Source organism: Trachemys scripta, chromosome 18, assembly GCF_013100865.1.
Source record: "Trachemys scripta elegans isolate TJP31775 chromosome 18, CAS_Tse_1.0, whole genome shotgun sequence".
Classification (NCBI taxonomy): domain Eukaryota; kingdom Metazoa; phylum Chordata; order Testudines; family Emydidae; genus Trachemys; species Trachemys scripta.
The window spans coordinates 4,262,139-4,276,531 of record NC_048315.1 but is presented as its reverse complement, the minus strand read 5'-3'; the positions used below and the strand labels follow the sequence as shown (position 1 = coordinate 4,276,531).

The following is a 14,393-nucleotide window of genomic DNA, read 5'->3' as shown; positions in this document are numbered from 1 at the left end:
GGCCCGAGGGACATGGACTGGGGGTCGAGAGAGATGACAGCTCACTAGGTGTGTGATCAAGGGGGCAGGGACTGGGGGGACTCAGGGGGGGGGGGGGGTCTCTGGAGTCAGGTCCTGAGGGCTCTAAGGAGTAAGACGCAGAGGGAAAGAGTTGGAGGCTTGGGGGAAGGGTGATGTGGAAGGAGGTGAACTGAATGGACTGTGTGGGATGTGTGGGCCCTGCGCTAGGAAGATGATGGTGGACTTTGCAGCAGATGAAGGGGGCACCGAAAGGCCCTTCAACAAGTCTTTCCCCCTATTTGCAGGCTCAGCAGTAGCTCAGTGTGAGAGCCAGGGTGTGCCCCATGCAGGAGAGTCCAGGATGCAAGGGGGTGCAGGAATTGCTGCTTGGGAAGGAGAAAGGCAAGGCCAGCAGCAAGCAGCCAGGTAAGGGGATCCTAACCCCTACGCCATCCTCATCCCTACCACAGGCCACAGGCAAGAAGAAGCCACAGAAGAAGAAGAAAAAGAAAGCAGACCAGGATGACAGTAACACCAGGAGCAGCGGGCATGGCAGCAGCCCCTCCGCCTCTGATGAGACAGGTTAGCAATGCAGTGTTATAGCAATGGGTGCCAGTGGGCACAGCACCTGGAGGATGGGGGCACAGCCTGCAAGGAGTGGATGGGAGGCAGGTGTGTATGATGGAAAGCAGCTGTCACTTCTCAAAGGCCACACTGCTTCTGGCTATGGCCAGGTTGGCTTTTGCATAACATATCGCTAGCTCCAGTGGGCCCAATGCTCCAGTGCCTTGGACCATCACTTACACCAGCGCAGTCTATGGAACATGCTACCAAATGAGAATGGCAGTTTTATGCCCTTTGCCTGGTGCACATGACCAAACAAAGGGTAAGGTAGTGGAGAATCAAGTCTGTCTCCACTTTGCTGTCCCTGCTGTTAGTGAGGGAAGTGCGTTATCACCTTTAGAGTTATGGGTATAATTACTGATTGTGTGTATTGACCAGCCAGCATACGTATAGATTGCCTGCTATACCCGTGTGTGTGTGTTGGAGGGTGTGAAGCTCTGTACTTCAGAGGAACACCCTACACTCCCATGTTCATCCTTATGATTGTGTGGTACCCAATGCAAAGTTTGTCATGTCTGGTGTCTTTGGAAGGCTCATGATGCACTGAGCATTGTTGTTATAATAATGTTATAGGTTGTAATTTAATGTATATAGTTATGAGGCTGAAAATGTGTCCTCATGGCTTAAAACAAGCCCAGGCAAAACTGTCCAGGAACCGAGGGGCAGTTCAGACCTCATCAGGGCATGTATTGGACAAACCCAGCCCAGCCTCACAGGAACAAAGGACACTAGCCTAGGCAGCAACAAAGGATCTGTTGGACTCTCAAGTGAGTCACCCCCTTCCCTTTGCCATGCTCTTCCTCTCTCTTCCACCTCCATCTACAGACACCACCACACCAAGCAACTGAAGCGCTGATCAAAGGTGAAAGCCTGGCTGAAGGGCAACCAGCCAGCCTGTGGTGAAAAGCATCGAAGTTTGTGAGGGCACTGAAAGTGTTAAGAGCAGCTTAGAATGTATTTTGCTTTTATTTCATCTGACCAAATCTGACTTGTTATGCTTTGACTTATAATCACTTAAAATCTCAGCGGGCATAGCTGGACACTGCAAGACAGAGGTTCATAGGGTTGTGTCTGGGACCAGAGATATTGGCTAGTCATTCAGATGCACAATCCAAGCAGCTTACATGCCAGAGGCTGTGCGTGAACAGCCAGGAGTGGGGGTTCTCACAGCAGAGCAGGGAAGGCTGGCTCCCAGAGTAGAGGATTGGAGTGACCTAGCAGATCACCAATCCAGATAACCCTAGGGGAACGTCACAGAGCGTGGGTAATATTTTGGAATGGGTAGCTATAAATATAGAACCACACACAGTCTTGAGTTGAGATTGGCTTTATTTACCTACCTGTTCATAGTGTAGAAAACTACTATTATAGTGGGATAATTAGACATCCTTTTTCACTACTGTACAGTCATAGGTTAAAAAAAAAAAAAAAGATTAGCTGCTGTAGATCCCAGGAAATAAGTTTGGGCTTTTGGTGAGAAGGAATCTTATACATTTTAGAACCTCCACCTAGACTTATAGCCTGTTAGTACTTTTTGTTGTAGCCTTTGCTTTATGTTAAACAAATGGTTTATTGGAAGTACATGTAGCTCCCTCATGTGGACTGTAGGAGGCATAGGACATCTGTTGGAGAGTAGGTAGTTTCACAAACCTGCTACAAGATTTGAGGTAGCTGGATATATTTTTGATTTTTTTTTCCACAGAGCTAAACTACAGTTGGTTGAATGTTCAACATTTAATTGATGCGAGTCAAAATTTATCTGACCTCTAATGAACAGTATTTGGCTTGCTAATACACCAACAGAGTGAGGGTTAATTTCAAAACTTCTTAATGGGAGAGGTTTTCTTCAATCATGTAAAGAAACAGAACTATTAAAGTTATGTCAGGCATCTTATTAAAATAACATTACTAAAACATCAGGGATTTCTAAAAAATCTGACTATTCTGTGAAGTTTAAACTTTAGAAGGAAGCAGGACTAATTTATTACAATGGCAAAAGCTAGTTAGAATAACCATTGGTGGAAGCTGAGGCCTAAATGGGGCAAGACTTTAAAAAATAGCTCCAGCACAGCTTGCAAGAGACATTTTTCCTCAGTAGTATCTGTTCACTAGCCCTTTAACTGGGGAGACAAATTAAAACTGAAATTAATCCTAGTTGTAGCAGGGAAACTCTCAATCTGATTTTTTGAGGGAGGATTTATGAAAACTTTCTCTAGTTTAGGACTGTAAACTTTTTGGCACAAGGACTATCTCATTTCCCTGGTTAGCAGAGCATTAAAAGCCTGAGGTGGTATTCAACAAATGGCCACAATTTCTCATTTCAGTTTCTGCCATTCTTTTAACTCAAATGTGTAACATTCACATTGGAAAAAAACACAATACTAAAGTGCACACAACTACTTTACAAAACGCAATAGTCACACTGGTCCAATGGGCATGATGCTGGTATCAAAGTGTTATGAGTATGTTAAAAGTTCTGCTTACGTACATTTTATATGAGTACAGTAGTTCTATAAATGGTGTCAGTCATTGAGCTAAATACATATTTCCCCTCAACAACGAGCTCTTATGTGATTGATATTTTGTTAACAAATCTGGTTTCTTGGCAGTGAGTCTGTGCTATGTTTAATGATTTTTTATCTGTATCTTTCTCATCACCTTGTGAACAGTAAAGCCCAGGTGACAGTGATGCCGTATAAGCTCTCGGTTAATATTATTTCTCATTTCACCAGATAAACATCACAGCAAAAGCAGGAAGCATCAGACCCTCTCTGCTCAGTTACTTGAAATACTAAGCGTCAGGAAGGATCCTGACCTAGCACAAAATGCTGTCAAGGGGATTCACATTGATGCAGAAATAAATAAGTTTTTATTATCAGCTTCCAATACTTCAGGCTCTACCCAAACAGAGCAGGACATTTCTGATCAGATCAATGAAAGCCTTCGGTGGGATGGGATTCTTGAAGATCCTGCTGCTGAGGAAGAAAGGCTGCGTATCTATAAACTGAACAGAAGGAAACGCTACGGGTTATATGTCCAGCAACAGCTACCCACAGAGCCATGTTTGACTCTGAAGCATTTCCCATTACTTCAAACCAAAGATCCATACACAAACAGTGTTCAGACAATATGTCAGGAGGATCGCTCCAGTCCTTATTTTCAGGAAAATAAAGAAGAGGTCCTGAATGCTGAGCTAGCTACTAAAGTGTCTGAACTGCAACCAGCAGCATTACCAAATATTTCTCAGGAAGTTGTGTAAACCAGTATTGTTCTCTATTTTATATCTGTATTTAAAACAGTAACGGCAACAAAACCGTCACTTTGAAACTTTGTATATACCTTTGTTCACAGCAATGTTGTTAGTGGGATTTATTCCCCATACTAACAGGGTATTCCATTTACTTCTGCCAGACCTGTTATAAAACTCTACATGGAAAGTGGACAATAAAACAATTATTTTGATGGTTTTATTAAAAGGTTCTCTACATCCTACTACTCTGCCCTCAAGTACCCTCTTACTGCTCAGACGTTATTCATAAATAGCAGTGTCTTACTGGATTATCTCAGTGCTTTTCAAACACGAATGCATTAAGCCTCACAGTACCTCTGTGAAGTGGGCAGATGTTAGCCCATGTTGCAGATGGGGAAATTGAGGCAGTAAGTAGCTAAGTGATTTGATACTGTGCATAGAGACTAGAGTAAGTGATATGCAGATAGGCTTGCCTAAGGTCAGATGCATTGCAGAATCAGGATTAAAATCCAGGTCTCAGTGCCTGGCTTGCTCTTATGGCAATCTTGCTAGACAATACTACTTTCTTCTGTTACAAAAACTTATTGTATTGCTCCCTGAACTCGGAGATTTAAATCAGAAACAAAGTGCACTAAATTGAAAAGTGCCCTTTTCTCAAGTGACAGGATTGTCCTTGTCAATACCGTGATTGCTGCAGCAACATGGCTCTGGGTGTCTTCTGCATCGGTGGCCAAAATTAACAAAACAAAACAAAAAAATCATTAGTCTTTCACTTAATAGGCTTCCCCGCCCATTCCATCAGCCTTTCAGATGCCCTTGCTTTTCATCACACACACAGTAATGTCTTTCATACGACTTCCTCAGAATACTTTTACAATATTAGAATATTAAAAAATAGCCAAGGGCAGACAAAAGGAGATGTTTTGGGGAAAAAAAGACCATGCATCTGAAAGAAGAGAGATAATAAGTTCTCGTAACTTCCCTCTACCTGCTCGGAAATATGTTCCTTTGATTTAAAAATACTTCTTAAACGCTATTTGAATGCACTGGTCTTTTCTAACAACTATTGTCTTATATGCATAGGACTCCTCTGTTTTCTTTAATATTTTATCACTGAATGATCCTCTAATCCTATTGCCTTTAATTGGCTGCATAATGCCACTGGCACTTTTGCAATGGCAGGTTGGTTCTTTATAAATATATTCTGTTTCAAGACTCACTAGATTCCAACAATGTCATTACTTGAAAACCAAGCGCTTATGCAAAGGGGTGGGCAAATGAGCAGCGAAAAAAGTACACAAAAAACTCTATTATGAATTAAAGAATTGGTATTCTGTTGCATCAATTCCTACCCTTCTATCGATATTTAAAAAAAAAAAAATCCACAAGCCTGGAAAGTCAGAAGCATTTAACAAGACAGTAGGCATCCAGACACATAAGTTAGAGTTCTCTGACAAGAACAGCTTGTCACAAATCAATTTTTTTTTAAATATAGAATACATTCCAATAACTTTTTATATACTATGCCCATCAGAGCACCTGGACTATCCCCACCCCCATTTAAAAAAAAATCCACAATCAAAAGAGTTTTGTCTGTTTAAATACTCAGTTCATTTGAAAACAACAACTGCTTTGTTTGCAATATGTGGCAAAATACATATCAGAAACCAGAACTAGCTCCTTAGGAATAAAATGGTACCAGATGTGAAATACATGCTGTGGGGAGAATTTCCAATTGTCTTAAAAGAACATCTTCAAGTGTCTTACTAAACTCATGAAGCCATAGCATTTGTATTATATTTGTATAGGCAATTTTATACTTGATATGGCTTAGAGAATTTAGCAACAATCAAGTCTGATAAAAGAAACAGGATCTAAGATCAGCTGAATATATTAAGTCTTTAGTTCTAAGTAAATCGTGTAATAAATGATATCTAACTCTTCCACACCGTACTTACCCACTAATTTCAGTAATAACTCCCAGCCAGCCAGAGTTAATGCAGTAGAGATGAACCAGCCATTTGTGACTCTAGTTCGCATTCAAGACCCATCAACAACCAATAAGGCTTCAGTTAAAAAGAGACTTCCCTACAATTATGGTTTTCATATAATTTATTACTAGTTAAATGAGATAAAGCAAATTAAAACTTTGTTGTTTTTTTTTGGGGGGGGGGGGGAAATCATGTCACAGACAGCAGAATGTATTGGATCTTGCACAGTGAGAACCAAGGTGTTGCAATATAGTAATCTGAATTTTTTAAAAAGCATCTTCCATCAGTTACCATCTTTTTAAAGAGGAACATCAATAAATCTGTGTTTTTAAAGCATGTGTTGTGTCAAACCATAGTGTAAGTGTTATTTCTAATTTAACTTGGAACAGGTCATGGTTACAATTTTAAAATAAAACTTCTCTCCAAAATCTTGTAATGGATTCAGGGGAACAGTGATGTGGAGTAAACCAGGCATCCATTCTAGTCCAGTATCCTGTCTCCTACAGTGGCAGGAGGAAAGTACAAGTTAGCAATAATGGAATAACCTGTCCAACAGAGAAGTTATGTTTGAAACCCCTACACACAGAGGTTGGCTTGTGCCCTGTCATGACTGCACTTTTGGCAAACACTTAAGGAATGGTCTTAGTGGGAATGTAATTAGCATTTCTTAAATAGTACAGACTAGATTCAGTGCATTTGGTACTAGGCTATCCTAGTCATGTTGGTAGTTCTGGCCCTGATTCACACCCCATGCAGTTCCAATAGCTTCAGTGGGGTCAAAGGTCTGGTCAGAATCCCTGTACCCATAGTCTCTTATGGGGATGGCTATTTAAATTCAGCATTCCAAGTCTCCCTTGGAAATGTTTTAGGGCAGGAAACAAGGTTTAAAGAAACAACTGATTCAAGGGAATCAATAGGCAAAACAAAAAAACCCAACAAATCCCCTCTTCCATTGCACTTTCAGTCTCTTGAATCATTTCAGCTCACATTAGTAGCACACTGCAGAATATACCTCTGCACATGCCATTTGTAAAACTGCAGGATCTATCTTACTGCAGCCCCAATAATAATCTCCAGCCAGCACACATTCTGCATTCCTTGCTCTCTACTGATGACATTTTCCCTTGTCCCGATGCCCTACAGAAGTCCCCTTTTGAGAGGTGGTCTTGGGTTGTTGCTCTAAAGAGGGATGAATTTTGCCCCATCTGAGTTGGGGGAGATATATCAAAAAAAGACATGAGCCGGCTTCTGTGGAACATCCACAATATCACTACTACACCAACAAAGAGTACAAGCCACATCTTCGAAAGCATGCACTTTCCATGCTGCTCTCCTCTCTTTCAACAAAGATACAACGATTTTGGAGATTTAGAAAGCCACACCTTCTGTTTGGTCAAAGTGCATGAAAGTGTGACAAAGACAATGTTAAGGTGCAGGTTATTCTGAAGTGATTATTCTCACCACCTCTCTCCTGCCCACTCCCCAACCCTCAGTGATCTCCAGCTGAAATGCACTCTGATGTGTTACTGCAGGGCTGCTCAGGACGCTGCTGGGTATGGAAGACCTTCCTTGCCCCAGTGAAATCATCAACACCATCAGATCGAAAAACTGAGACAGAATAATGATCTTTGTGAAGTGCAACAGGGAAAGCACAGGCATGGCGGTGGATCTAGCCAGTTGACAATTTTGCATTCCCTTTGTCGCAATCAATGCCTTTCTTGGCAAGTCACTCCCACGTACCCTAGGTGATGCTGCTGGATTCCCAGGTTTCTACTTCCACTTTATGACCTCCACACTGTGGATTTCCTAACATTCTCCCACTGTTGTAGCTCCACTTGAGTGAGAAACAGTGCCAGCATTAGCACATACCAGATACTAGCGGTTTGACACTAGCGGATGTCTACACTTGGCTTTCCAAAATTCATCACCCCATAGAGATAATTTTCTGCATAATATTTTTCACAAGTTACAGTACAGTGCCTGCAAATTCTAGTATCTGCTGCACTGACAAATAGTTGCACAAGTTTGAGGCTGGGTTAACTAACTGAGAAGTACACAAGATGTTCTGTAAGATTAGGGGACCCGGAAGAAAGATAACCCAGTTCCTTCTATGCCGATTGCCTACAGCTACCCAAATGCAATTTAACTCTTGCTCTAATCAAAACTTTTTCCACACACACCCCACCCCTTAAAGGAAACATCTTTAAAAACAGGCATGAATGCGATTAAAAAACATCTGCTTAAATATAAAATTGTGGATTTCCCATCCGCTAGCCTATGCCAAAGGATATCAGCACTTTCTGCTTTACCAGGGTCCTGTGACCAAAGCTGAAATTAATTATGGCTGTTTACAAGTGGCTGAATTATCTGCTAAATTTTCTGCAGCAAGAGAATTGTCATTGGTTTTACACATCAGCATGAAGATCATGTACATTTTTCCACTGTCCCAGACGCTCCCTTATCTGTGAAAGAGCAATTAACTTTTCCTCTTTGGAAACATTTCCCTTATTTTCACCCGATTACTGCAACGTGGGAACAGGGGAGGGAATCAGCAGCTCTAAAGGAGGATAAACTGGTATCTCGAAAAGCTAAATTCCCATAGAAAATTAAATGCAGGCCATTTTGACGCTTAAAGCTGAATTTATGAGCTGGGTCAGAGGTAGCGACAGGTAAGGTTCCCTTAGAGTGACTGGGCAATTAGGTTTTTTTACCCACTTTAGCTAGTGGAGAGTTAGTACAGTACAGTAGAAAGGAACTAGGATGGATCATAGCAAGAGAGACAGGTGTCAGTCAGCAGCCATCCAGGAGGTAATCATTCCCAGGGTATTCTGCAGACTCCAGCTCTATGCTGGACAAGAACCGCCGCATGGACTTCCTGCAGTTGTAATCCAGAGTGGTGGTGTACACAGTTTTGGTGTGCTTTGGGTAAACAATGGTGGTGCTGGCGAAACGCAGGGGCTTGTTCCGAGGCTCAAAGTGGACCTCGGCTTTGTAACTGCGCCATGTGCAATCAGGGATGCAGACGACCGTTTGGCTGCACGAGGAAATGCCTAACCCCACAGGCATATAGACATCATCGATGAAGTGCTTCTCTGAGTCATACTTCACCGAGGAGGTGTACCTGAAACACACAAGAGAGACCCTAGTGTGAATCTCACTTCGCTCTAGCGGCCAGTGCTCACTGGGAGATGTAGCTAGCCAAAGACACTATGGGAGGCAAGATGATCTCCTAGCTAGGGCACAAGGGGTTCCATTCCCAGCCATATGACCTTGGGCTAGCCACTTCCTCTCTCTGGGCCTCAGTTTCCTCATCTGTAAAATGGGGCTGACAATCCTGATCTCCTTTGTCAAGTGCTTTGAGATCCATGGATGAGAAGTGCTGGATAAACACTAGGATTCCTAGTCCAAAGCTTTTTTTATTTAAAATATATATTTTCCCACTGATCTCTCTCTTTCCATTTAGGGGTAGAGGAAAACCACCTTCTGCTTGTAGCACGTCTGGCGTTTTCATTGTTTGTCCAAGCACAAGCTCTAGGCAGGATCTCCTTTTCTATTGGAATTTCCAGAAATGCCATCAGTTTAACCATCTTCTTAGCCTGGTGGGGCCTAAACAACCCTTTTCAGACTCTGGCAGCCCAACCAGGCACCTAGATCCATTTAGACTCCCTGTGGCCTGATTTTCATAGCTGTCGACCCCTTGCAGCTCCCATGGAAGCAGATGCTGTTTTCTGTATTCTTATCCATCAAGGGTCCTATGGGAGTTCTTTATCCTTCCCCATCCTTGGGGTCATCAGCCAAGGCAAATACAATTATACCCACTTGTTTCCATGAGAAAAACCACCATGGACTCGACTGGCCGAAAAATAATACAATTAGTGTATTGAGCATTTCTGATATGAAAATTAATATCAAGAATGTCTGGGTTTGTAATATGAGATGGGACTGGAAGCCTGTGTGCACCGAAAAAGATTTTCCCTCTCAGCTTCACGCCGGGCCTGATCCTGCATGGTACCAAGCGTCAATTCCAACCTCAGGATTGGGTCCTTTGTCAACACTAGTGAAAATTTTTTAAATCCTCCTATCTATCAGAGTGCTGTTTGATCAATATGATTGTTCTACTTATGCCTATAGAAAGGGAAACTTTGTTCCTTTTTACTGCAAAATTATGTCCAGAGGAATAATTCACATACTATGAACTGAGGCAGTGTATTAAAAAAATTCCACATCTCGAAATATTAGCTTTTCCCTCCAGTTCACAGGATTACCTCTTGCTGATAAGATAGAACCTTCTACTATAAAACCATCAGCTTAAGAAAGTGGAATTCCTTTCCGCTAATAAAACAACCCTTTAGAAAGCTACTCCCTTTGAAGATCTTTGCTCGTGATTACCTTTCAAGTTATTAAACAGAACCCAAGATTTAGCAGCTGTATAATGAACTAAGAAGCATAATAAAGAGACAGGGGAAGCCTTCCCTTGAAAATTCTTCTTCGGGGTGGTTAAAGGAGACAGAACACTCCTTTGCAAAGGGCTGGGTGAAGGCATAAGTGGAGGAATGTACTGGCTGGGTGGAACTATACAGTCCTACAAATAACTGAGCTTGCATCGAAGGCACACATTGATAAATCCTATTGCTCCTTTGCACAGTAACTGTTAAATCTTTACTGCGTCCTATGCCCCTGGGAAGGGGAAGTTTAAACACTAACTGATTGTAATGCTATATTTACCTTATTTCCTTTGGTGGCAGAGGGTCAAACTCAACTCCTTCGCCAAAGGATAAAGCGCATAACCTCGCAGGGCAGCTGGAGAGCAGTGGGTTGGGAGAGAACACAGCATTCTGCAAAAGTGCAAAGAGAGTCCCTTTAATATAGCAATTCAGTACAATCCCAGGAGGGGATGGATGTTTAGTCACCTCCTATGTCAAGGATAAAGTTAACATTACCCAAAACAGACTTATCTGTAAATGACTGACAGTTCCATTGACTTCCACGGAGACCCACGGATTTACACAATAGGTGTGCCTGGTACTTCGGGGGCCTTCATACAGAAAAGGTCCTTCCCCACCGCGAGGGGCTGGAGTCAGTACATCCTCCAGGGGTAGCATGGTGTCATGTAAACTGCCTGCTACGGGGATTTATGTTTGGGTTTATCATCATTAATATTTTGCAAAGTGTGTATGAAACCTCTCAACACAGGATTCATCGGTCAATTATATACATCAATTGCAAGAGAAACCTTCACAGGTTATTAAGTTCCATGAACTTCCGAACAGCCTTCCCGGCTCCCTATTTCCCAAGCTCAGCTGCATCCAGTATGTACATGCGCTGCAGGAAGGGGGGAACTTTCTAGCTTGGGGTTTCTCCAGGAATGGAGAAGTCCACCGTCTCCTCTCTTACAGCACCATATGGACTGTGAGGCGCTTTCCCTGCTGCCAAGGCGCCCCAGCTGGGAAGGAGGAGGAGAATGGTCTGCGTGCTGAGGCTAGCACAGCACCTCCAAGCAGACGAATTCTGCTTTTCCTGAATACAGCTTTGGGAATGCTCCTTTAAGACCCCTGGATGTTACGAGAATCTTATGGTTCAATCTTTGGCATTTCTAAGCTGTTCTCCCTTTTCCCTGCATTATCTTAACAAACACATCTTTGATCTAGATGAGCCAGTGAGGTGTCCGGTATCTACAATAAAAGGCCTGGTTTTCAGAGGTAATGAGCACCCCAAACTCCAAGTGAAATTAGCGAACGATGCAGGTACTCAGCACCTTTGAAAAAAAATCAGACCCCAGAATTCACCCCTGGCCCCCTATACCTTAGGAGCCAGTTTGTGGCTTTCACTTCGGCAAGATCTGAGTGTGCGACAGACCTTTAAAAAGGCCTGGTGGAAAGTGACTCCAGACAGTCTGTGTGCAAGAGTGACAGGCTGTATGGAATTCTTGTCACAGGCAGAAAGCTGGGAGGTGTTGTAAATGAATAACTCAGTTTCATGATTCTACAATTCCGCCACCAGCCACTGGTACTGATGTCTGTACTGCCATCATGCCAAGAGGGTGCTGGGCACTTTGTGGGTACAGCCCCTGCACAGATAAATTAAACAGTAAAGCAGCAGCAGTACTGGGTGAAGGGGTCACTTGTTTTCGACTTCTCTCTTGTCTAGATGCATTCTTCCAGGTGAAAATCTGTACCAGTTCTAACTGCCACTCTGCTGCGACTGGGTTTTTAAACGCATGCTCAGGGCTTGGATGGATGCCTTCTGGTGTGACTTGAGACCAAAATCTAAATAAAAAGAGTCTATCGCCAGCTAAACAACCCAGCCTTTCCTTTCCAGTATATTCCTGGCAGGCACACCACCTTAACCCCCTGCCCTCTGGCTTCGGGATTGTTACCAAAAGATGCGCAAACAGTTCTGCGGAGAGGAGCTGACTGTCATCAAAGGGATCAAGCTTTCGCAGCTGCTGCGCCTCTAGCCAGCGGGGCTGGAACGCTGCGGGAGAGAACCGGCCGAGGGCATCTCTGCACACCACAAGCGGACGAGAAACACCGGCGGATTTGTGAGCTCGACTGTGCTCCTGTCTACTCCGCCGAGCAGGAGAGCCAAAGCATTGCATCACGCTGCAGGCAGGAGCCGCATCTTTGCAGAGAGGGGACAGGCGGAGGGTGACGCTGCTGATCACCAGAGCCCTCACCCACATTCGGTCACACCGGGAGGTGCAGCCACTGCTGAGGGGGAACCAGGGACGAGCCCTGCTGGGGACGCACGATCATCGGGAAGGAAAAACTTTCACAGCCTGAACCCAGCGCCCCCAGCACAACCCCGGGCATGCACCAATACGCCCCTGTGCCCCTCGGCTACCCCTAGCAGAGATGCATGCCCGGACACCCCCGGGTCCCGCTGCCCCGCGCATGCATCCATACAGCCCCCTGGCAGCCCCGGGTCCCGCTGCCCCGCGCATGCATCCATACACCCCCCTGGCAGCCCCGGACACTGCCGGGTCCTGCTGTCCCGTGCATACGCCCCCAACTCCGCTGCACGCCCAGCGCCCTGAGCGGCGCTGCCCCGGCCCGTGCACGACTCACCGGCGGCGCCTGGCCCGCGGCGTCCGGCTCGGGCAGCCCGGGGGGCGCAGCGCGCTCGGGGCCGGCGGCCAGCAGCCAGTGGCTGGGGCTGGGCGGCAGGCCGGAGTCGGGGCTGTCCAGCACCCGCTCGCCGCGCCGCTTCCTGTCCAGCGGCTCGGGCCCCTCGGGCAGCGCCAGCGTCCCCACCATGGCCCGGCCCGGCAGCACTGGCCGCGCTCCCGGCCCGCCGGCTCCTGGGCAGCAGGGCCCGCCCCCGGCCGCGGGGATTGGAGCGGGCGGGGCCCCGGCGTCCCACCCCCCCGCTCCGCCCCGCTGCACAGAGGGGACGCGGCTCCCTGCTCGGGCCCGGGGGAACCAGCCTGCGAAGGGGGGACCCTGCCCCTCTGAAATCCCCAGACGCTGAACGCAGCCTCCAGCACACAGGGGCCGGGGGGTTCAGACCCAGCCCCGCGGTTCGGATGGTGTCTGTCCCACAGCGAGCCTGCTTCCCCCGGGCTTTACAGGGCTCCGGTGCAGCACAGGGCGAGACAAAAATGCCAGTTGTTGATGTGGCCCTATGACGGGTTAAACAGCGCTCTCCCTTCTCCAGCGCCTTGCAGGTCAGGCTCTCAGAGCAGGTCACTCACCACAGCCCCGGTGGGGCAAGGAAGTAGCATCACCCCCCTTTCACAGGTGGGGAAACAGAGGCACAGAAAGGCAGAGTCACTTGCCCTAGGTTACCCAACAGACCCGTGGCCGAGACTCCTGCAGCACCCACATCGCCTCTGTCCCACTCCAGCTGAGCTGAGACACCACGCTGCTCTGGGACTCTCACATTGTTATAGGGTATTAAGTTTGCAGGGAATTCTGCTTGGCTGGATTTTAGGAAGAAGGGGTGAAACCCTGGCCTCACTGAAGTCAATGGCAAAACTTCTAGTGACTTCAGCAGAGCCAGAATTTCACCCAGGGCATCTCCACACACCACTCACTGGGTCAGTACTTCTGCAGAGCTGGGCTGAGAGAGACAGCAAATCTGCACAATAGGGGAAGTAGGGATCCTGGGCTGATGCAGCTACCTGTCAGTACCATTCCCTGAGTCTGTCCTGGCTTTTGTTATGAAGAGGAGTAAGATCTAATGCTGTTCCACCCTGTCTACAGAGGCCAAGCAGCCAGAGTCACAGCCCTGCCCAGCCTTCCAGAGCTTGACACTACCCCTTCTCCCTGCCTGCATGAAGGTACTGTTAATCCAGGGGGGTATTTATCTGCCTGCGGTCTCCCTCAGAGGAGGAAACAAATGGATTTTCCTACACTGGCCTACTGGGGACCCAAAGGGCTGGTAGCCCCTACTTCACTGCAGTCACATTCCAGCAGCCAGCACTCCCTGCCCCAGCGGTTTCAAATTGGGCCAAAGGTAACCCTGATAATTTATGCTGTAAACATCTTCACGTCTCCTCATTTAACAGCCAAATTCACTCCTATGCA

The 14,393-nt window shown here is 45.9% G+C and overlaps 2 protein-coding genes across 2 annotated transcripts; one reads left to right on the top strand and one right to left on the bottom strand.

The window, feature by feature from the left end:
- The first annotated feature begins 219 nt into the window (after nucleotides 1–219).
- Nucleotides 220–4,100, top strand: C18H17orf97 (chromosome 18 C17orf97 homolog). Its single transcript, XM_034752956.1, has 2 exons — nucleotides 220–582; nucleotides 3,357–4,100. The coding sequence occupies exons 1-2, from the start codon at nucleotides 345–347 to the stop codon at nucleotides 3,881–3,883; spliced, it is 765 nt and encodes a 254-aa protein (XP_034608847.1). The 5' UTR covers nucleotides 220–344; the 3' UTR covers nucleotides 3,884–4,100.
- A 1,871-nt stretch (nucleotides 4,101–5,971) lies between these two features.
- On the bottom strand, nucleotides 5,972–13,148 carry RFLNB (refilin B). Its single transcript, XM_034752957.1, has 3 exons — nucleotides 12,933–13,148; nucleotides 10,591–10,700; nucleotides 5,972–8,986 (listed from the first exon to the last, which is right to left on the bottom strand). The coding sequence occupies exons 1-3, from the start codon at nucleotides 13,119–13,121 to the stop codon at nucleotides 8,656–8,658; spliced, it is 630 nt and encodes a 209-aa protein (XP_034608848.1). The 5' UTR covers nucleotides 13,122–13,148; the 3' UTR covers nucleotides 5,972–8,655.
- Nucleotides 13,149–14,393: the final 1,245 nt, after the last annotated feature.